The sequence below is a fragment of the Numenius arquata genome, chromosome 14 (assembly GCF_964106895.1).
Source record: "Numenius arquata chromosome 14, bNumArq3.hap1.1, whole genome shotgun sequence".
In the NCBI taxonomy this organism is placed as follows: domain Eukaryota; kingdom Metazoa; phylum Chordata; class Aves; order Charadriiformes; family Scolopacidae; genus Numenius; species Numenius arquata.
In genome coordinates, this window is record NC_133589.1 from 17346969 (window position 1) to 17369426 (window position 22458).

The window sequence follows — 22458 nt, forward strand, 5'->3', positions numbered from 1 at the left end:
CCGTCCCCAAGCTTTTGGGGGACACCCTGATATGGCACTGGAGGCGGGGGGGGGGGGGAGCAGGGGGGGGGGAGCCCCACAAATATTGACCCAAAGGCCAAGGGGGGGAGCAGGGGAGGAGGGTGACGGGGGTGAAACCCCAGCGCGGGCAGGGAAGCTGCTGCCCTTTGTGCGCCCGCTCCCCTAATTGAGCCGTTATTGTTCCCAGCTTGGGTTTGTTTTGGGGGGGGGGGGGGGGTTATTAATTGCGGGTGGGCAGGGGCTGCGGGGGCTGCGGGGGCTGCGGGGGCCCGGCTGCCTGCCTCCCCCCCCCCCCCCCCCCCCCACTCCTCCCGGCTTCCCACAGCCTGGAATTTTCCCACAGTCTGTGCTCCCTCGCAGCAGGAAACCCACCGCCCGCGCCGCTGCGGCACGCACAGCCGCCAGCAACTGTGCACAGCCCTGCACAGCCGCACAACAGCGTGAACAACTGTGCACAGCCACGCACGACCGCGCACCAGCGCGAGCAACTGTGCACAGACCTGAAAGACCGCACACATCACTGTGAACAACTGCGCACAACCGCACACCAGTGTGAATAACTGTTATTCACCAGTGTGAATAACTGTGCACAGCTGCCAACAATTGTGCACAGCCGCACACCAGTGTGAACAACTGTGCACAGCCCTGAAAACCTGCACACCCATGTGAGCAACTGTGCACAACCGCACATCGGTGTGAACAACTGTGTACAACCACACACCAGCATGAACAACTGTGCAAAGCCCTGAAAACCTGCACACCCATGTGAACAACTGCGCACAGCCGGGCACAACTGTGCACAGCCGCGCACAACCCACACAGAACTGTGCACAGCCACACTCAACTGCACACAAATGTGAACAACTATGCACAGACGCACACAACCACATACAACCCTGCAGAGCTGTGCACAACTGCACACCAGTGTGAACAACTGTGCACAGCCGCACACAACCGTGCACAACCGTGCACAGCCGTGCCCAATTGCACACAAGTGTGAACTATGCACAGCCACACACAACTGTGCACAGCAACCTACAACCATACACAGCTGTGCACAGCTGTTCACAACTACACACAACCATGCACAACTATGAACAGCCGTGCAGAACTGCACACAAGTGTGAACAACTGTCCACAACAGTATACAACCATGCACAGCCATGTACAGGCATACACAGCTGTTCACAACCGTACACAACCATGCACAGCTGTGCACAGCTATGCACAACCATGTACCAACTTGCCAGCCATGCACAACCACACGCACAACCATGAACAGCCACACACAAACGTGCACAACTGCACATCATGCACAACCGTACACAACTAAGCACAACCGTGCACAGCCACACACAGCCCTGCACAACTACACACAACCCTCCACAGCTGCACACAACCATACACAGCTTCGAACAACCACGCTCATTTGTGCACAGCCACGCACACCCGTGCACAGCTGCACAACATCGTGCACAGCCGCATACAGCCACACGCAACTGTGCACAGCCACACACAGCCCCGGACAACCGCACACGACTGTGCACAGCCACACACAACTGTGCACAGCCGCACAACGTCGTGCACAGCTGCAAACAGCCACACACAGCCCTGGACAACCACACACAACTGTGCACAGCCGCACAACATCATGCACAGCCGCAAACAGCCACACACAGCCCTGGACAACCGCACACGACTGTGCACAGCCACGCACAACTGGGCACAGCTGCACAACGTCGTGCACAGCCGCAAACAGCCACACACAGCCCCAGACAACCACACACGACTGTGCACAGCCACGCACAACTGTGCACAGCTGCACAACATCGTGCATAGCCGCAAACAGCCACACACGGCCCTGGACAACCGCACGCGACTGTGCACAGCCACGCACATCTGTGCACAGCCACACAACGTCGTGCACAGCCGCAAACAGCCACACACGGTCCTGGACAACCGCACACGACTGTGCACAGCCACGCACAACTGGGCACAGCTGCACAACGTTGTGCACAGCCGCAAACAGCCACACACAGCCCCAGACAACCACACACGACTGTGCACAGCCACGCACAACTGTGCACAGCTGCACAACATCGTGCATAGCCGCAAACAGCCACACACGGCCCTGGACAACCGCACGCGACTGTGCACAGCCACGCACATCTGTGCACAGCCACACAACGTCGTGCACAGCCGCAAACAGCCACACACGGCCCTGGACAACCTCACACGACTGTGCACAGCCGCACAACGTCATGCACAGCCACAAACAGCCACACACAGCCCCAGACAACCGCACACGACTGTGCACAGCCGCACAACATCATGCACAGCCGCAAACAGCCACACACAGCCCTGGACAACCGCACGCGACTGTGCACAGCCACGCACAACTGTGCACAGCCCGGCGTGGCCCTGCACAGCCACATCCAGCCCTGCACAACCGCACACAACCGTGCACGGCCACACACAACCCTGCAGGGCCGTGCACAACCGCACACAGCCCCACACAACCGCACACAACCGTGCACGGCCACACACAACCCTGCAGGGCCGTGCACAACCGCACACAGCCCCACACAACCGCACACAGCCCCGCACCACCGCCCTGCCCCGCCGCTCCCCCCCGGTCCCGCACACAAAGCCCCGCCGGTGGGTGTGTGTGTGTGTGAGCAGCCGGTGCCGGTAGCCCCGGGGCCACTTCCCTGACCCCTCCCGGTGCCGGTAGCCCCGGGGCCGGTCCCCTGTCCCCCCCCGCCCCGACCTCGGGGCCGGTCCCCGTGGTTCGGCGGGGCGGGGAGCGGCGGCGGCGGAAGGCGGGCGACGGGGCCACCCCTTCCGGCAGCCATGGAGCCGGAGGAGCCGGGGGAGGCGGCGTGGGGGCGACAAGGGGGGGACCCGCTGGGCGGCCGGGGGCTGCTGGAGCTGGCGGTGGCCAGCGGGGTGGCCGCTTGGGCCACCTGGACTGTCCTGCTGGCGCCCGGCTTCCGACGGGTCCCCCTGCGGCTCCAGGTACAGCCGCTGCCCACCTAACCCCCCCCTCCCCCCCCCAACACAGCGGGGACCCCCCCACCCCGTCCCTGACCGCCCCCCCTCTGTCCCCCAGGTGCCCTACCAGCCCTCCGGCCCCCAGCAAGTGGCGAACGCCCTGGCCCTGCTGCGGGGGCGCTCGGGGAAGACGGTGGACCTGGGATCGGGAGATGGACGGCTTGTAAGGGCGGGCAGGGGGGTGCTGGGGGGGGGGGTCGGGGCTGCCCCGTGGGGGGGCAAAAGGCAGGGAGGGGGCTACGGTCACCAGGAGGGTGGCTGGGAGCCCCCACACCCTGGCTCCTGGCTGTGGTTCCAGATGGTCCTCCTGGCTGCGGTCCTGGACCATCCTAGGTGGCCCTAGGCAGCCCTAGATGGCCCTACACAGCCTTAGATGGTGCTGCACAGCCCTAGATGGTCCTAGAAAGCCTTACACAGCCCTAGATGGCCCTATAGACAGTCCTAGATGGCCCTATAGACAGTCCTAGATAGTCCTAGATGACCCTATACAGTCCTAGATGGCTCTACACAGTCCTAGATGGCCCTATAGACAGCCCTAGATGGCCCTATAGACAGTCCTAGATGGTCACAGATGACCCTATACAGTCCTAGATGGCTCTACACAGTCCTAGATGGCCCTATAGACAGCCCTAGATGGCCCTATAGACAGCCCTAGATGGTCACAGATGACCCTATACAGTCCTAGATGGCTCTACACAGTCCTAGATGGCCCTATAGACAGCCCTAGATGGCCCTATAGACAGCCCTAGATGGTCACAGATGACCCTATACAGTCCTAGATGGCTCTACACAGTCCTAGATGGCCCTATAGACAGCCCTAGATGGCCCTATAGACAGCCCTAGATGGTCACAGATGACCCTATACAGTCCTAGATGGCTCTACACAGTCCTAGATGGCCCTATAGACAGCCCTAGATGGCCCTATAGACAGTCCTAGATGGTCACAGATGACCCTATACAGTCCTAGATGGCTCTACACAGTCCTAGATGGCCCTATAGACAGCCCTAGATGGCCCTATAGACAGCCCTAGATGGTCACAGATGACCCTATACAGTCCTAGATGGCTCTACACAGTCCTAGATGGCCCTATAGACAGTCCTAGATGGTCACAGATGACCCTATACAGTCCTAGATGGCTCTACACAGTCCTAGATGGCCCTATAGACAGCCCTAGATGGCCCTATAGACAGCCCTAGATGGTCCTAAAAGGTCCTACACAACCCTAGATGGTCCTATAGGCAGCCCTAGATAACCCTATAGACAGCCCTAGATGGTCCTAGAAGGCACCACATGCAGTGAGCGGGGTGGGAACAAGAACTTTAGAAGGAAAGAGCCTTTCCAGCTGGAAGGTTCCGAGGACTGAGGTCACCAAGCCCATGGTCCAGGTGGAGGGAGCGAGTGGAGCAGGGTGACAGCTCCTGCCCCCTAAAATTGTCCCCCAAACTTGCCTCCAAGGTTCATTTTAGTTGCAACTCTTCTCTCTCTCCAGGTGGTAGAGGCTTATAAGCAAGGTCTCAGCCCGGCCGTTGGCTATGAGCTCAATCCCTGGCTGCTGTGTCTCGCCAACTACCGGGCCTGGAAGGCTGGGTACCACGGGAAGGTTTCCTTCCTGAAGAAAGATCTGTGGAAGGTAACAGCATCCCGAGGGTCTGGCTGTGCTCGGTGCTGGCCGTAGCTAGGGCAGGACCAGGGCTCGGTCCACGCCTCTGGACAGGCTTTGCTGAGGGTTGCTTGCTCCTTCCCCAAGCTATGGCTGCTCCCAGGAGGTGGAAAAAACATCCTCTTTTCCAGGGGAACACCAGTTTGGGCCGCCCGAGGCTGGCTGCTGGTTGTGTAGGCATCAGCGCTCCTTCTTAGAGCAGCTTTGAGAAGAGGTCTGAGGTGCTGCTGACACACGGTGGCCTTCAGAGACCTGCTGCTAAAGCTGGCATCGGGTCCCAGCATCCTGACGGGAGAAAAACCAGCGGGGAACGTGGTTCTGGGATGATGCTGGAGGCAGATGTTTTGCAAGAGGTGCTGTTTTCACCCCCAGCTCCTGGTCACACCAGCACATCCCCGTCCCACATGTTGTGGGACGTCTTTGGGACGTCTTTGCTTCCTCCGAGGTTCAGAAGATCGCCCACAAGGTGTTGGGCCACTCGGATTGTTCCCCCCCCCGGCTCCCCCTCTGCCCGTTGCTTCTTTCATTCCCCTTTTCCTTCTCTTTTAAGGTGAATCTTTCCGATTGCTACAACGTGATCGTGTTCCTGGCCCCCAGCGTGGTAAGTCGGTCCCTCGCACCCCGACTGGTTCGGAGTGAGCTTGAGGGAGGGTTTTGGTAGAAAAAAAGAAGACGATCTGGGACAGTGGCAAAGAGCCTTTAAAAAATAAGGCCAAGTGGGCATTGCTGCGAGCGGGCGGTTTGGTGCTGAGCACCACTCCTGTTCACGGAATCGTAGAATCATTTAGGTTGGAAAAGATGCTTAAAATCGAGTCCAGCCATAAAACTAACGCTGCCAAACCCACCACTGACCCGTGTCCCCCAGCACCACGTCTACACGTCTTTTAAATACCTCCAGGGATGGCGACTCCACCACGTCCCTGGGCAGCCTCTTCCGAGGCTTGATAACCCTTTCAGTGAAGAAATTTTTCCTGAACCTTCCCTGGTGCGACTTGAGGCCATTTTCTCTTGTCCTATCGCTTGTTACTTGCTGCTAGTCCCACCCACACACAGGGCTAGTACCAGCCCTTCGTTACGGAAGGGTCTTGGGACCCCCTAGCCGTGCCGAGAAGTTGCCCAGCGGTCCCTGGTGGCACTGCCACTACCTGACTTTCCTAAGGCCGCCCGGCCGTGGCTGTCTTTCTCTCCCCAGAAACCTCCTTTAGCCGCCAAGCTCCTCGCAGAACTCCCCGACGAAGCCCGAGTGGTGGCTGGACGCTTCCCTTTCCCCTCCTGGACCCCCACCAGCACCCTCGGGCAGGGGCTGGAGCAGGTCTGGGCCTATGACATGAAGGAGGTGCGACGAGCAGCGCAGAGCAGCGCAGAGGGAAGCCCCGTCTAACAGCAGCCTCGTTAAGCCCGTCATTAAGGGTCAGCTTTGGTAGGGGGTCAGAGCCTCTCCAGCTCAGGACAGCAGCGAGAAGGCTGCTTGGCCAGGGCTTTTTCCCCAGGGGACACGCAGGGGGATGGTCCCTCCTCCTCTTCCAAAGAGCAGGCAGTTTGGGGGAAGAAAAGGAGGGGAAAATCAGACCTAGAAATCCTGGAATTCTCAGGGGATTTAAGGGCTCAATTTCCAGTGCCTCTTTCTGTACATTTGCTGCTTTATTTCGAGTTAATTTTTCAAGAATAAACATTTGGACAGTTCTTCCCTTGAGACTTTTGCCTTCCCTTGAGCCCTTTTGCCTTCCCTGGAGCCAGAGCAGCCACCGCTCCCGGCCTCAGGCTTTGCTCCGCCGTCCCTTTGAAGGCGGCTCAGGAGGGAGTTTGTCCAGTTCACCTCCCGCTGAAAGATCCAGTTTGGCCCTGCTCACCTCATAGAACATTCCCTTTTCCACTCAAAACAGAGGAAAAAAAAAAAAAAAAGGTTTTCCCACCATAAAAGAGCAGTTCATCCCCTTGGAGCGAAGTCTAGCTTTAACCAGTCCTGGCCTTATCTCTCGGAAGCTGGGAGGGGAGCGGAGGCAGGAGCAGAGTGAGCCCTTGGACCTGGAGTTAGAACCTGGCCCCGTGGCTCCCTTCACAGTAAAAAGCTGCCTGGGAACCCGACCCCGTGTCCCGAGGCGTGATGTGCTCGGGGACAGGCAGAATTCCTCCAGCGGAGGGGTCAGAGGAGAGACGAGACGCAGTTGTCTCGTCCCATTTTAGTTACTGTTAATTTGAGCCCCAGAACACCCACGTGGTTTCCCTCGCTGTGCCTCCCAGCTCTCAGCCGGGGAAGGATGCTCGCCCCGGCCAGCCCACACAACAGAAAGCTCCCTCCTTTTAAATCTTGCTTTTTCCTACCTTGGTGCCGCTTCTCAGAGCCGTGGTGGAGAGCTACGGCTGGTGGCTGACGGTCCTCCTGGCTCTGGGCAGTGAGTGAGTATCGGCCGCCCCGGCACTCAGCGCACGTGGCACCTCGCTGTCAGCGCGTTTCCTCAGCCGGAGGATCTCCTGCTTGTACCTGCAAGGGAGAAGCAGCACCACGGTGGCCCGTGTGGTCACCATCAACGGGAGTGATAAATGTCAATGTGCACTTTGCCTCGCGTTTGCTGCACGCTGAGGACAGGCGGTGTCGGTTCACACGGAGCAGCCAGCCCAGGCACTGAGCCACGCTGGGATCTGAGCCCCGGCAGATATAAAAAAACCAAAAAACCACAGCCTTTTTCCAAGGAGTCACAGAATCACAGACTGGCAGGGGTTGGAAGGGACCTCTGGAGATCATCTAGTCCAACCCCCTGTCAGAGCAGGGTCACCCAGAGCAGGTCCCACAGGAACGTGTCCAGGTGGGGTTTGAATGTCTCCAGAGAAGGAGACTCCACCACCTCTCTGGGCAGCCTCTTCCAGGGCTCTGCCACCCTCACAGGAAAGAAGTTCCTCCTCATATTTAGATGGAACTTCTTATGTTCAAGTTTGTGCCCGTTCCCTCTTGTCCTGTCACCGGGCACCACTGAAAAAAGACTGGGCCCATCCTTTTGCCACCCTCTCTTTAGATATTGCTCAGCATCCATGAGATCCCCTCTCGGTTTGCCATTCTCCAGGCTTAAAGGCGATTGTGGGCTCTGCCAGGTACCGGTACCAGCAACAAGTCTGACCCGAATTCACAGCCGAGCTGCCTGGGGTGTTATGGCAGGCACAGGTGGACCCTTGCTCCGACAGATGTGTCCTGCTTCTTCCTGCCATTCCTTGCCCAAGCTTCAGGGCGTGTGATGAGCCAAGGAGAGAGGACCATAGATCAGGGCTTGCTGGAAGGCGTTAGATTTTAGGCAACAATCCCTCTCTTAGCTTCCTCCAAAGGATGGGTGAGAACACAGGGAAGGAGCGAGGGATGGTGGCAGCTGCCGGCACAGCTGGACGTGCCGCGGGGACATCAGCCATGCTGGCAGCACCGCGGGAAGGCAGCGGCGAGGTCAGGAGCCGACAGCGCAGCCGGCCTGGCCCTGTCGCTGGCAATTAGCCTGGGAGATGAACTGGGAGCGCAAAGCAGAGAGCGCAGTGAAGGGGGATGCTACCATCTCTCACCTCGCAAGGTGCTTATCTATGTATTCCTGCAGCTCCGACACCTGCTCTTCCGCCACCACCGCCCGAGCCAGCAGCCGGCTCCTCTCCTGCTCCAAATCCTCCTGGAAGGGCAAGAAAACACAGAGAAAACAGGGAGCTCTGTGAGATGGGAGTGAAGTTGCTCAGTCCCTCTCTGCCAGGCAAGACCGACCTCTTCCCCGTCACTCGGCTCCGGCACCACTTGGCGTTAGGCTATGGAAGCAACCGAGAACTGATGTGCTCAGGGAAAGGGGCCTGGTGACACTAGGACAACGTTCTGCAGGAATGGGGGCCGGGGCCACCCCAGGACAGGGTCACCCCTGCCTGCCAGGTCATCGTTAACTGCCCCGGAGGCTTCACAGACAACTGGCGGAGAGGTGACTAGATTTGGCACTGGGACACAGAGAGCTTTCACACCTTTCCGCCGGTAGTTTGTTGCAGAGGGAAAATGATTTTCCTTTTAGATAAAAAAAAAAAAAAAAGGTTTTTGCAGTCTCTGGGCAGTAGATCATCATCTTACCCAAGTTAAGGGCACAGTCTCTGTGTCACCAGGGGGATCTGAGGTCTTTGGCTGAGCTCACCCCTGAGATGTACAGCAGAGCCAGGAGCAGGATCTGCTCCCAGTGCCGCGCTCCAGCCTCTCAGCCATGGCATCTCCTTTCTTCTGGCCGCAAAGATACACACAATTTAGGTGTTTAGCTCTACGTGACCAGAGAAAAGGTGGAGCACTTCCTCAGGTCGCTGTGGGGTCACTGTCCCCACTGCTGCCGTTGCTGGGACAGCAAACCCCACCTCAGCCCAGCCTACTCCCAGCGAGCATCACCACGGTCTCATGGGTGCTGCAGAGCAGCGTTGAGGATGGACAGAGCTTTTCTCCTCACTCTGGGCCTCCCAAGCGCAGCATAAATATCCTTGCACTCAGGAGGAACCAGACTGGGAAACCGATTCAGACTCAAACCAGACCTGAACCAGATCAAACAGAACATGGCCAGCAGGTGGAGGGAGGTCATCCTGCCCCTCTGCTCTGCCCTGGGGAGGCCACAACTGGAGTCCAGTGTCCAGTTCTGGGCTCCCCAGTCCAAGAAGGACAGGGAACTGCTGGAGAGGGGACAGCAGAGGGCTACAAAGATGATGAGGGGCCTGGAGCATCTCTCTGCTGAGGAAAGGCTGAGGGACTTGGGTCTTTTTAGTCTGGAGAAGAGAAGACTGAGGGGGGATCTCATCAACATCTATCAAGGGAGGGTGTCAGGAGGATGGGGCCAGTCTTTTTTCAGTGGTGCCCAGTGACAGGACAAGAGGGAACGGGCACAAACTGGAACACAGGAAGTTCCATCTCAACATGAGGAGGAACTTTTTTCCTGTAAGGGTGGCAGAGCCCTGGAAGAGGCTGCCCAGAGAGGTGGTGGAGTCTCCTTCTCTGGAGACATTCAAACCCCACCTGGACACGTTCCTGTGCGACCTGCTCTGGGTGACCCTGCTCTGGCAGGGGGTTGGACTGGATGATCTCCAGAGGTCCCTTCCAACCCCATATCATTCTGGGATTCTGTGAATATAGCCCCAGTTTGTTGTATAGATGACCAAATGCTTGTGCTGAAACAAGGGAGGGAGCAATTCAGTCCAGCAACGAGCTGGTAAGGGCTGTTCTCCTTCTTTTAGCAGCAAGGAAAGTACAGCCCTGATATGTCACCCGCTGGGGACCTGCTAGCGTCACTTGATGGGCTGAGGCCAAAGCCACAGCAAGGCTCCGTAGAAAGCTTCCCTGCTCCAGCCTGGAGCAGCATGTTGGCAACCTGAGGCAGCACATCTTTGACATGTGGGTAAGGGATAAGCTTTTTCCAGACGGGCTGTTCCAGACCTTTACCTGGGTGGTGCGTGCGATGTCCTGGAGCTGCTTCCTGACCTCCTCCCAGCCCTCCTCCTCCAGCCGCCTGGGAGAGAAAAGCAGATTTTGATCATACCCAGACATTCAAATCCAGCAGGTCAAAGAGCTTTGGACATAACTCGTGTCCATCAGACCACCAGCGCTCTGAACCTTTTCTCTCCCGATACCCTCTCTCCCAATGCCCTCTCTCCCGATGCCCTCGACTTCTTCAGGGCACGCAGTGCCCACCCCTGTGCCCAGGCACGAGAGTCACAGCCCTTCTGCCAACCTGGGGACTCCCCGCTGCGACGGCTGGGTTTCTTCCAAGTTCACATCAACACTCACGCATCAGAGGACTCCGTGCAGAAAAGAGCCCTGAACCTGACACTGCGGGACCGAATTTGATGAGAAAAAAAGAGAGCGAACAATGCCAAACGCTGGCGCTTTTCATATTCCGGGGTACAAACCCACCCGTTCTGGTCGCCGAGCGCGATAGGTGAGCTGTCTGCGCAGCCCAGCCGTGGGAAAGTGCTTCCCATTCTGTCCCAGTCTGAATAAGCGAAATACAGGTCACATCTGATGCTGGGGGGAATTTGGGTTGCAGGAAGGGAGGAATGCATTGTGCTCCAGAGCGGCTCTGCTGCGACTGCCAGAGTTCCCTCTGGTGGCTGCAACCTCCCGGCCCAGGCGCATGGGAAATCACGGCGGAGATTTCACGGGAGCAGAAGCAAAGGGAACAATAAACGGCGAAGCCGCGCAGCTGATGAAGACGAGAAGCAGCAGTAATTAAGGCCAAAGCGCTGCGGTGACACCAGGCTTCGTGTCTCCAGCTGGAGGAACAAGGTCACGGCGTGGGTAAGAGCCATCGGCACCCAGAAAACAAGCGTTTGGAGTCTTTTGGCAGCTATAAAACCCTTAACGAGATACATCACTAAAATGCAGGTTCTGGTACTTCCCTGTCTTTGTTCCTTTGGCAAATCTGCCACGATTAATGCATCTCTTCCAGGACTGCTACTATTTTTCAGCATGGCAGAGCCTGGTTAAGGCTCAGGCTCTTCTCTAAGACACTCCTCCAGAGCCCAGTGGCTCAGGCACTGACCAGCTCCTCAGTACTGGCATCCAGTTAGTGAAATACCTGACACGATTTCTAGGCTACCACATTTTAAAAGGCTGAAAAATCCCCGCTCGGATTTCTCCTACGCTTTGTCCCACCTCTCCACAGCTCTAGTTGATAGAGTTTCAGTGATAGAGAAACAGAATTATGGAACAGGGAGAAGAGGCCCATCAAAAAGGAGCAAATAAAGGGCATTTTAGGAAGCCAGGGAGGTACCAGTACAGGGTCACCTAGGGGTTCCAGCCCAGCTTCTCTGTTGGGAGGGAGGAGAAACAAGACCATCCCCAAACCGGTGGTGTTTCATCTGCCTTTCTCAGGTTGTGATCCACCAGAGCACTCGGGCGTATGCTTAACTTCAGCTTCTAAAGAGATCAGTGGGACTAAAAACATGATTAAATCAAACATGTGCTTAAGACCTTTCTTGGATCAAGGCCCAAATGACCAACTCATTTCACCGCAGGGAACGCTGCACTGAGACGACAGCTGGCTTTTCTTCTCGGATGAGTCCCTCTCAGCTCGCTTTCTCCCTATTTATTACTGGCTCCAAGTAAAGCAGAAAAGACTCCTCAATCCACACAGCAAGAGGAATTCGGAATTACAAATATCCCGAGAAACAAACAGCACTTACTTCTCAGGAGACAGCGGAAAGGCAGAGGTTTCTTTCGGTCTTTTCTGGAGGCAAAGGAAGAACAGTTTTCCCGTAAGCATTACACCATTGCAGCCTCACCCCAGTCCCTGCCACTTGGCAGCAGCACAAGGTATCCCAGCACTCTAACAGCCACCCATGCCGCGGCAAGGAAGCGATGTGTGGCACAATCTTAAGGTTTGGTCTCTCATCCTTTTAATTTTTAAATAAATGTATCTATCTCCTCACGCAAATCAAGAGACACGTCTCTGCCCAGTGGAGCTGACTGGCGTGTTTCTGGCTGTGGTCTCCTGCTCGTTCAGCTCTTCACGCTGAGGCAAAGGAATTTAAGAGCAGAACCCCCATCCTATCCTCCCCTACTCACCCCATTTTTCAGCAGTGAGTGACTCTGCTGGCCTGGCAGCTCTCCCACAACATCTGCTGCTCCTCAGCCCTCCCAGAGCTCCCTGACCCCAACCCATGGGGCTGCTCAGCCTCCTGGATCTAACTGTAACTAACCCCCACGCAACAGGGTTGAAGCAATGGGGGGACTGCTTGGACACCCCACCTCTTCCCAAAATGAGAAAGCAAGCAGGCAGACATGGCAAACCCCCAGGGAATGCCTAAGGAAGGGGCTGAATCTAGTTCTTGTGAGACTCCTCACTGCCCCCCAGTTCTGCCCCCGCGGAAAACCAGCAGTCCCAGCCACCACCTTCTGCAGTTCATGTAGCTGCATCTCCAGTTTTGCTTTCTCCTCCCGCAGCCGGTTTAGCTCCCGGGTTGTGTTTGTCAGCAGTTCTGGGTCCGTGATGGAGAAGTGGAGCTCGGCAGGGCCACAATCCGTAGCGCTGCTGCCCAAGGAGCGAATCTGCTCTCGCTGGAGCCTGTAACGTGCCAGAGGGGTTAGTCCCTGGTAGCTTTGGGTAGGTAACAACACTGAGCACTTCTGCTGCCGATGGAGGAACCATTTGCTTGGGATCTGCTGGCTTCTGGCCACCAAGAGCCAGTCCACCTGCAAAGGATAAGTGGGAGAGCCCGGCAGTATGCACAATATTCCTGGGAGTGTTTCTGAGAGGAGCTTGTCCTCAAGCTATTTGTGGCTTTTGTGCCACAAGAATTTCTGCTGCTTCCCACAGCCCAAGCTGCTGAGAGCTGCGGAGCAGAGCTGAGAACGCTGCAGAGACAGGCTGGGAGGCAGGAGTTATTTGTGGTACCTCTGCATTTCCACACCATCCAACAGGGAATTAAATTTCTCACCCTAAATTTTACACAGGAGAAACGTATGTGCCAAGCAGGGTGTCCAGAGCACCTTGATGTGTAGCTGGAGACGCCTTCCTCCTGCCTTGTCAAAAGCAGGGAGATAAACATGCACTCCAGATCCTTCGCTCCACCTGGGAGCCCTATTTGCCTCCCTCATCAAAGGAACTGGGTGCCATGGAGCGCTTCCAGTTGGACCTTAGCGATAAGCTGAAGGGACAGAGGTAGCCCAAAGGTAGCCCTGGCTTAGCCCTACCCGTAAGCAATCAGCAGGTTCTCGTGCTTCTTGACCAAGTTCTTCATGCGTTTCTTGTAGCCACGGGCTGCTCCAGCTAGCTGCTCTTCCCGAGACTTGTAGGAAGCCCTGATATCCTTCAGCATGTTGTCCACGAAGTGTTTCATGGGAGCATGATCAGCTGGGGCTTTGCTGGATTTGCTGTCCATGTAGTCCTTTAAAACAGAGAAAGAAATGGAGGTGATCAAGTCGTTTCCTAAGGCACGTAACCCATTTCCCACAGAGAAGGTCCGGGCATATTTGTGCAAACAGCAGAGAGAATAGGGCATATCTTCTGTTTTCTAAGAGGAGGGAAGACTAATTAACTTCCTTCGTGGCCCTTCAAGACAGAGAAGGCATCTGTACTGCATCCATGACCCACCTAGGGAAACCTGAGTTGGTGTTGGGAGTTACCATCTCTAGGCTTCTTTCCACCCTGCCCCACTCTCTCTGCTGGCCAGGAGATGCTTCAAGATTGCTCTGTTAGAAATTAAACTATTCTTAATAATAAAAATGGCTTTGCTTAGTCTCCCGATCCATCACCACACCATGTTCTTTGGTACCACCCTTCTCCTGGCACAGAAGCTCTTGCCAAAACCTGCTCTCTGCTACCTAGGCAGGTAGAAAGAGATTTTTTCCCAGCCTGGCTGCGCGATATAATCAGGTATCCATGCCTGAACCTGCCCCAAACGCCCGCCTTGTGCCGAGTCCTCACCACGCTCTGGGTCCCTACTCTACGTCGAAGGGGCTTGTTCCCAGAGCGGGTCCCAGGCCCTGGCGTTACACGGTTCTGTGGCTGACCACGGAGGCTGGCAGAGCTCCCTGGAGACAGCAGCAGAGTCACCATGGAGGCGGCGACAAAGCCAGAAGTGGCATCGTCTGGCCTGCCGAGGGACGTTGTCAGGGCAATGGAGATTAGAAGCCAACTGGAAGGCAGCCATTGTAAATAAGAGGATCTTTCAATCCAAGTAATCTGACCAAGAAAAGTGTCCCAGCAGAAACTTGCAGACCGTTTTGTGTGGCCATAGAGGAAATCTGGGCGAAGAGGGGTGGGTGGCATCTCCCCTCCCAGGCCAAGCTGAGGGCAGAGAGGTCTCCCCAAGCCCCACTGCCTGCTCTGCTCAGCAGCCCCATAAGAAGGGGAAGCAGCAGCCTGCAAGAAGTAGATACCCAGTATGGAGAGACCTCCCCAGTTCAGGAGAGCCCCTGGGGCTGGGGGTACCCACCGCCACATCCTTGATGTACTGGGCGAGCCGGGAGCGATATTCCTCGTTCAGCTGTTTCAGCCGGAGCTGCAGCTGGGAGTTCTCCGCCTCCACCTCTTGGAGCTGGCTCTGGGAGGTGAGCAGAACCTGGGCACAACAAACACACTGGCTGCTGCCTTCATCCTCTGGCCAAGGAAGAGACACTAAGAAACTCCGTAAGAGACGGGGGACTTAATTTCTAGCTTCACAAGAGCTGGGAAGGTCCTGGGTTTTCACAGGAGCCTGTTTATAGACTCTATTCCCCTGCTACCTTCTGTCATTTGCAATTCCCCCCGCCCCGTGATTTCACCAACCCTTTCTAAATACCAGTGAATAAAATTCCTCCCACTACCTGCGGCAAAGCAGCACCTTCCACCACGTGCATCGCACCCCTGGGGAGGAAAACTGCGCAGGGACAAACTCCCTGGAGAGGGAGACGTGTCAGAGTACCTCAGTTCAAGACATCCATCCCCTGCTAGCTCCAGGAGGAGCACATGGCACCCAGGAGGAGCAGGGGCAGTCCTGGGGGTTGGAAGGCAGCATGCCCTTACCGCCGACTGCTCCGCCAGCTTGCGCTGGGTGTCCCCAATCGCTCCCTTCGCCTCCTGCAGCTCCTTCCCCATCGCCATCCTGGGCACACAGGAAGGTGGTGTGTTTATTTTAACTCCCCAAAATTCTCTGTAGGTCTAATTACAGCCAGCTTTGAGAAGGAAATCAGCACGGGATGCCAGCCCGCATCAGCTGTGTGCCAACCAGTGGCCACAGAGCTCTCGCAGCCAAAGGTGAACATCCTCCCCAGGCAGGGGGTCTAGTTCTCCAGCATCCCTGCTGTGGTAGCCCCTACCCAGGGCACCGACCCCATCCCAGCCTGTCGGTGGAAGAACCGCTGTGGGGGTAAGGGCTAGGCCTGGATTCATCTCCGGGTTGTCACACGTTGGCCGTGTGCGTCACTGAAGGTGGATTTTCAGAGGTGCATAGGCCAATCAGGTACCTAAACACCATCCATTTCTAAGCAGCCAGCTAACCCTCTTAAGAGCCTTGAAAACATCAAGTTTTGCTCCCAGGCCTCACTTCTTCCAAGGGCGAACCATCATTTCCCACCCTGTACCCCACCAAAGGCAGGCTGCCTCCTCTCCTGTGCCCAAGCATCACATTCAGCTGCTCCATAAATGCCCAGCCAAACAGAAGGACGTGCCCTCAAGCACTCACACTCTCTCTTCCAGCTTCTGCTGCTGCGAATCATAGGTTTTCTTCAGTTTTTCAAGCTCCTCTTTTATGTGATCCTGGTTTCCAAGCAACTGAGGGACAAACGAAGAGGAAGATGAGGGCTGAGCTAAGTAAAGGGACTCGTGAGGAGCTGAGCTAGTCCAGCTAAGCAGTGACATACTGGGGAAAGAACAGGTTCAACTGGGAGTGATCACACCAGGAGCAGTGTGTGCTCTGGAGACAACAGGGCACATGGAAGTGCACAAGTGTTGTTCCCCCAAGGGAGAGTCTCGCTCCGAGAGGCAGATTCCCAGTGGGAGCTGGTGGCAGAGCCCAAGCTGGTGTCACGCAGGCTGCAGATGGGAAGGAGGCAGGGAGCAGCTCGGTGCTCTCGGTTTCGGGTGCTTTATCACCCCCATCTTTCTCAAGTAAGAAAATAAGCACGTGTCCTCTGCACTTGTTGGCTTTGAAACTCCCGCCTCTGTTCACCCAGGGCCACTGACCGAGGGAAAGCCCTCTCAGCTTTTGCCTGCACAAGAGCTAGAGTTATTCTAGTCTCATTTTTTTCAACCGCCCAGCTTAAAGAAAGTTTAAAATAAGTCAAGGCATCAGCTCATCCACAAAATTCAAGTTAGCACCAGGAGGTGCCAGCCACACTCAGAATAAATTCCCCCTTCTGCTTCCCCAAGGATCCAGGAGCAGACCCACACGCACTCACGTTTCTCTCCAGCTTTTGCCACTCACGTGCAGAGGTGACTACATCTTCTGGCTGGTTTTAGTAAGAGACAGAAGAAGGTGCCTGTTAGATCCCTGTTCTCCAAGGAGCTCGTGACAGGGCAGAAAGGTCCTTACCTTCGCTCCCCGAGCCGAGAGACGGCGCACTGTTGCTCGCACTCTTTCCAGCTCGGCAGGGGATTCATCAGCCACGGCAGGGCCACCGCTGCTCCTGGCATTGGCCAGGTTGAGAAGCTCTTGGCTGAGCTCTTCATTCTTCATGATCTGCCAGGTCAAACAAGAAGGAAAGAGCTTCAGGAATCCTGCCTCTCCGGGTCCACACACTCTGTCTAGCACACACTCGCCGCTCTTGGTGTATACACGAAGCCGGCACTCACATCCCCTCCTGAAAACAAACTTTAGTTTTAGTTTTCTCTCATATGTGCAAAGATATCAGTGATTCTCATGGAAATGCAGGGTAAGCATCATCACCAGCATTGGGATTATTCACACGTAACCTTAAGTCCTCTGCCCAACTTGCTCTCGCATTCGGATACAGATCCCGGTGCCAGCCCAGCCCTGGGCCACCACCTCTGCGTCCTGACCTCTAGCCTCCCTCCTCCCTCTAACCCTGTACCCTCCCCACGGCTTCCCAGCACTTGAGGCATGTCTTTGCCCACGCAACGGCTTCGAACAGTGCCATAACATAAGAGAAGGACCAAATCTCTATCCATCCCGGCTGACGCCACCCAGCCAATCCCAGTTTTGTTGGAATGCATCCCTCCAGCAGCAGCCAGCCCACAGCAGCGTGTAGGCAGCCGAGAGATTCAAAGCCGGGGCTGGTGTGAAGTGACACATTTCCAAAAGATAAAGAGGATCTGAATGAGAAAGGCTCTGTTACAGGTGATCTGGAAGGAACACTGGGGGAATTCATGTCTCACGGGAGGGTTTCTATGTAGATAACAAAGCTTTGATGGGGTTTATGACTGGGGACAAGCTTGAGTAATTGTTACCATGGCAGTGAATCGGGAGGATGGGAGGCAGAGGTCATCTGAGTCATCCGTGGAGAGAATAGCTTATCAAAAGATAGCACAGGGTGGGCTGAGGGAGAGAGGAGAGGAGAAAAGAGGCTGACAAAGAGGTGAGATATACAGCTGTGAAAACTGACAGCTACGCAGAGACAGGCTGCTTGTTCTCCAACCGAAAACGATCCATCTGCAGCTGTCAGCCCTGACAATTTGATCAGAGGGGGTCACGCAGGCCCAGAAGTACCAGTTTAGCCAAAGAAAGAGGCAGTCCCAGGTTTGCCATGGGACTTCGCTGCCTTCCCTGTGCTCCCAAGCCTGGCCTGGCTCCCGGGAAAACCCCGGCGTGGAAGGGGTTCGCAGCCATTTGGTTTCCCTCCTCACTTTGTAGCGACACCGCAGCCGCCGAACAAAAGGGGAGGAGGAAACGGAGAGTTGAGAAAAAAAGGTCAGAGTCTTGAAAAGGAAGAATTTACAGCGAGTTAGAAAACAGGCACAAAGTGCCTGACTGGCATCTTCTGGAAGGCGCTTCCCCCGGGGAGAGGCAAGGCCAGCTCCGCCGCGCTCCTTCGCCCGGGACAGACGCGGGGCGATGTGTGAATGGAGCCCTACAATGGGGGCCGCCGCAATTCAGAGGCTCGAACCGTTCCCGTAGGAGGGACCCTGAATGAGCTCGCCGAGCTGCTCCTGCGCCAAGCAGCCATGACAACATATTGGCAAGGTCACAAGTAGCACTTGTAATTGGGAATGTGTAAAAGGTTCATTGTCTCCCCAGAAGAGCGCCGGGGAAGGGGAGGGGGCAGTACCGCAGGCTGCTTTTCCCATTTCCTTTGGGAAAGTCCGCACTGGGAAAATAATGAGCAAGAGGCCCATGCCGTGACAAGGCCCAGCCTGCCAAGTCGGAGCCTCTTTTGCTTTAGGCAGGGATATTTGGTAGTCGGAGCCAAGAAACTGGGGTAGAATCCTCAGCCTACGAATTACAACCAAGGAATTCACCTTTGGCTTCTGGATCCTGTTCCACCAATCCTTCAGGACGCTATCCAGGCACGTAACTGAATCCACATGCTTTCACTCCCCGAAAGATTCCAGGATCCATGTGAAAACAGGGTGTTATTACCACCAACCCGTTAAAGCCATCACTTAGAGATGTCAGCCCTACCCAAAAATCCCATTTTTTTGACTAACAGATTGCACCCCCTTGGGGACGAGAAGCAACCAGGACTGCGGAATGCCGAGCTGTTCCTCGGCAGCCCGGCAATGCCGAGGCTCAGCAGCGCGCTGCCAGTCAGCCCCACGCGCTCTGCCTCGTGCTCCGGCAGGACGACGGGGTGGGCTCACACCCCTGCGAGCAGCTGAGCTTGCCTCCTCCTAAGAAATTTCCATTTTCTGCGCTTACGGGAGACAAACGATAGCTTCACGAGAGTCACTAACTCACTTATTTGCAACGGGGCGATCGTGACCTCGTATACTCCTCTACCAGGGCTCTGCAGATGGATGCTCGCTGTAAAGAGAGACTGGACACTGCCCAAACCAGCGTTTCCCAGCCCCACATCTTCCCATCACAGCCCTGCACGGGGGCAGCGTGGCAAATCGGGTCATTTGGCTGAACAAGCTAAACTCTCTGCCGGGGGAGGGTGTCAGTCATCTGATTCAATTCAAAAAGAAGGAGAAGTGGGAGCGGGGAGAGGGAGGGGAGGGAGGAAGGTCTATTGAAGTAGCTATTCTTGCCAAAGAAATACACAGATCTGGGTTCAAAAGCCTGGAGTTAATAATCGCCAAGCTAAGAGTCACCAGGAAATTCGCTATATTTTAAGGAACAACCAGAAAGTTGCATACATTCACTGTTTCTCTAAACTCGCCGACCTGAAAAACTTGCAGGCCCCTTCCCGCCGCCGTACGGAACGAGAGCGACTACAATCGGTTCCCGTGCAGCCTGCGCAAGCCATGCAGAAGGAAAGGGAAACAAAGCGTGCTGGCAGGCAGGAGGGACCCGCAACTTGCACCCCGGCCAGCCCCGCAGTGAGCTCCTCGCTACCGCTAGTGACGGGGACGTGGGGTGGGCCTGAAAAGAGAAGGACCCCGGCAACGGGGTGCCTGGAAGAGCACGGCACAGGGGCTCAGCGTGGGCTCAGCACTGTCCCTGCTGAGCAGAGCAGGTTCTGCAAGCCCCGCAAGAAGGTGACCAGGTTGCATGAAATCTTTGGGCCCTGAAAACAAAACCGTGCCCAAGCGACGCCGCCTCACAGCTGATCAACATCTCAGCCATGATGTGGATACACATCCCAAAGCCAACTGATCGGGGTAATTTAGAGATGGAGTCAAGAACATCAGGGCGAGCGCTGCAGCCTGTCTCACCTCCTGGTCCAGTTCTTTGCCTAGGGCCAGGTAATTGCTTTTCAAAATGATGTACTCATCCGCCAGCTCCTTCCGACTGGTCTCCAGAGCGTGCAGGCGTTCCCGTAAGGCATCCCGCTCCCCAGTGACTCTCTGACTGCAGAGCTCCAGCTCCTGCACACGGTTCTCCAGGGCCAGGATCTGCAGAGGGGAGGCAGCAGAATTAGGCTGTGGCACCGGCGATCGCGGGGCATTTATTTGGCCAAACAGGTTCTGATACTCTATAACTTAAGAGAGGGATGAGTTTCACATGAGTTTCAGGGGATCTGAGGTGTCCGGGGGGATTAATTGCTCTAGCTAAAGCCAGGAGAATACACCAAGGAAAGCAAAGACGGATGCGTAATGAGCTGCAGATCTGGATAAAGGTATCGGCAGCGCTGAATCAACTCTACGTAACACCCTTGGATACCATATTTTTCAGTTCGAAGTTCTCCCTCTCATACTGCTCCTTCATTTTGGTTGTCTCGATCTGGAGATCGACGAGCTCTTTGGAAATCTGGGAGAGAGAAAGGACATTATAAAAGGCCACGGACTGATTCTGAGGCCAACACACCGGGGTCACACCGGGGAATGTGAGCACAACATCCACCCCTAGAAAGACGCCCCAACATTTCCCACCAGATTTTCTACCGGTCCCACACGGCTTCACAGCTCAGTTCTCTCCAACTCCTCAAGTATTTCTTTTACCTTCAGTTTTTCCTCTTCACTGAGGCCCATTCTGGCTGACAAACCCAGTTTGGAGCCAGCCAGATTCCCTGTCCTCTCCTGCAGGTCTCCGATCCCGTACAGCCTCTCACTCCTGTCCTGCAGCTGCACCTGGAGACACACAACAGCTCCCACAGCCGGTGCCGGCCAGCAGAGCCCTCCTCTCCCCCAGGCTGGTGGAAGAGCGCAGCATCTCCAGTTTGTCAGAGCTTCCAAGAGGATTTTCAGCTGCCGTTTTCCTCCCGCAACTAGGCTTTCATTTGCAGAGCGCTGGTTCCACGACCCGGGAAAGGGCTGCAGACCTTCATGCTTATATTTTCGCCACCAAGATGCTGCGTGTGCTCTGCCAAAGCGCTTACCTTCTCCTTCTCTGCAAAATCCATGTGCCTGGACTCCAGGATCTTTGCCCAATATCGGGCAGGCAGTGGCTGAAGAGCAAAGGAAGGATCTAAGGATCTCTTTGGCAGCAGCTTTTCCCTCCAGCTGGGCACAAGCGATGTTGCTAACAACTTTGGTTACTAGCGGGTGCGGCATCCACCTTGATCCATCTTAAGGTGGAGCCAATCATTGCAGACACCCCAGGAAAAGAAATGACCCTCATCAGGACGTTTCCGTATTCCTAAAACAGCTCACAGCAGATGCTGAAACAAGAAGCTGAGCCCCAGTGAAGTAATATCGCAGCTAGGAGGTGCCACTCCATTTATATTACGGATCATTCCCAAAACCCGGCTGTGGGGATGGCCTCCGTATCCCATTACAGGGATCTTTGGAGAATTTAAGATCCGATTAACCCACTAATTAATCCATTAATCCAACCATCTGCTCCAAGACCAAATAACATCAACTTCCAGGCAATTTTCTCTTGATCTCTGACACAGTCCTTGTATCTCCTGTGTCAACGAGCCATCCAAAGGTACCAGCATCATTGAGCTCTGACCGGGAAAGACCTTCCCCAATTTTGCATGGGAGACGCTCTGCAGAAAAATACGAGTTTTAAAGCAAAACCCGCACCGAAATGAACTCGGATTAGAGACCAGACTACAACTGGTCTACCCACTGCTGCTGACTCCAAACTGCCACCATCCAGGGATAACTCCCAGGTGCGCAAAGCACTTGAGCAGAGTCTCCAACGTAAGAGCGAGGGTAACGGAGAGCGCCAGACGCGGTGGGTAACATTGGGAGACCCCGGAGAACAGCACCCAGGGGGTAAAACACATCCACTGGGATGATCTCCTTGATCTCCTCGTTTCGGGCTTATTATCACTGCTATCTCTGTAGAGTGGGAGAGCTTAGGTAAGAACTTGTCTCTTCCAGGAGAAAAGCTTTGACAAAGTCTTTTTCAAAGAGACCATAGCTCTGAATAACTTCTTCTTGTCTGTCAAAGCTGAGGATGAAGGAGGGAGAGGGGCCACCCTGACAGAAACCCAGCCGAGCAGAGTTTACCAGCTCCTCACCTTGTCCAGGCTGTTGGAGAAGATCCTGTAGTTGACACGGATTTCATGAACGGCCATGGAAGCGGGTCCCAAAGGACGAGCTCTCCTGGGGCTCGGGGCGGGGGGGGGGAAGAGAGAAGCTAACGAAACATGCAATTATGTCTTACTTTTCTGCAAAAGAACTTAACGGACCCGAAATAATTTTATTAAGGTAATGAAAGCGCTGATGAGAATTCACAGCCTCTTCACACCCACCACCGAGCAGAAAAGCCAAATTCGCACACCGCCCACAGCACCAGGGGGGCTCGGAAG

The 22458-nt window shown here is 55.5% G+C and overlaps 1 protein-coding gene across 1 annotated transcript; it reads right to left on the bottom strand.

Annotated features, from left to right (window-relative positions):
* Positions 1-7091: 7091 nt before the first annotated feature.
* On the bottom strand, positions 7092-21096 carry CCDC78 (coiled-coil domain containing 78). Its single transcript, XM_074158698.1, has 15 exons — positions 21073-21096; positions 20696-20824; positions 20418-20504; positions 19970-20149; positions 16728-16874; positions 16594-16644; positions 15879-15967; positions 15221-15299; positions 14652-14777; positions 13408-13601; positions 12607-12778; positions 11898-11941; positions 10156-10222; positions 8277-8377; positions 7092-7218 (listed from the first exon to the last, which is right to left on the bottom strand). The coding sequence occupies exons 1-15, from the start codon at positions 21094-21096 to the stop codon at positions 7092-7094; spliced, it is 1617 nt and encodes a 538-aa protein (XP_074014799.1).
* Between the last annotated feature and the right edge of the window lie 1362 nt (positions 21097-22458).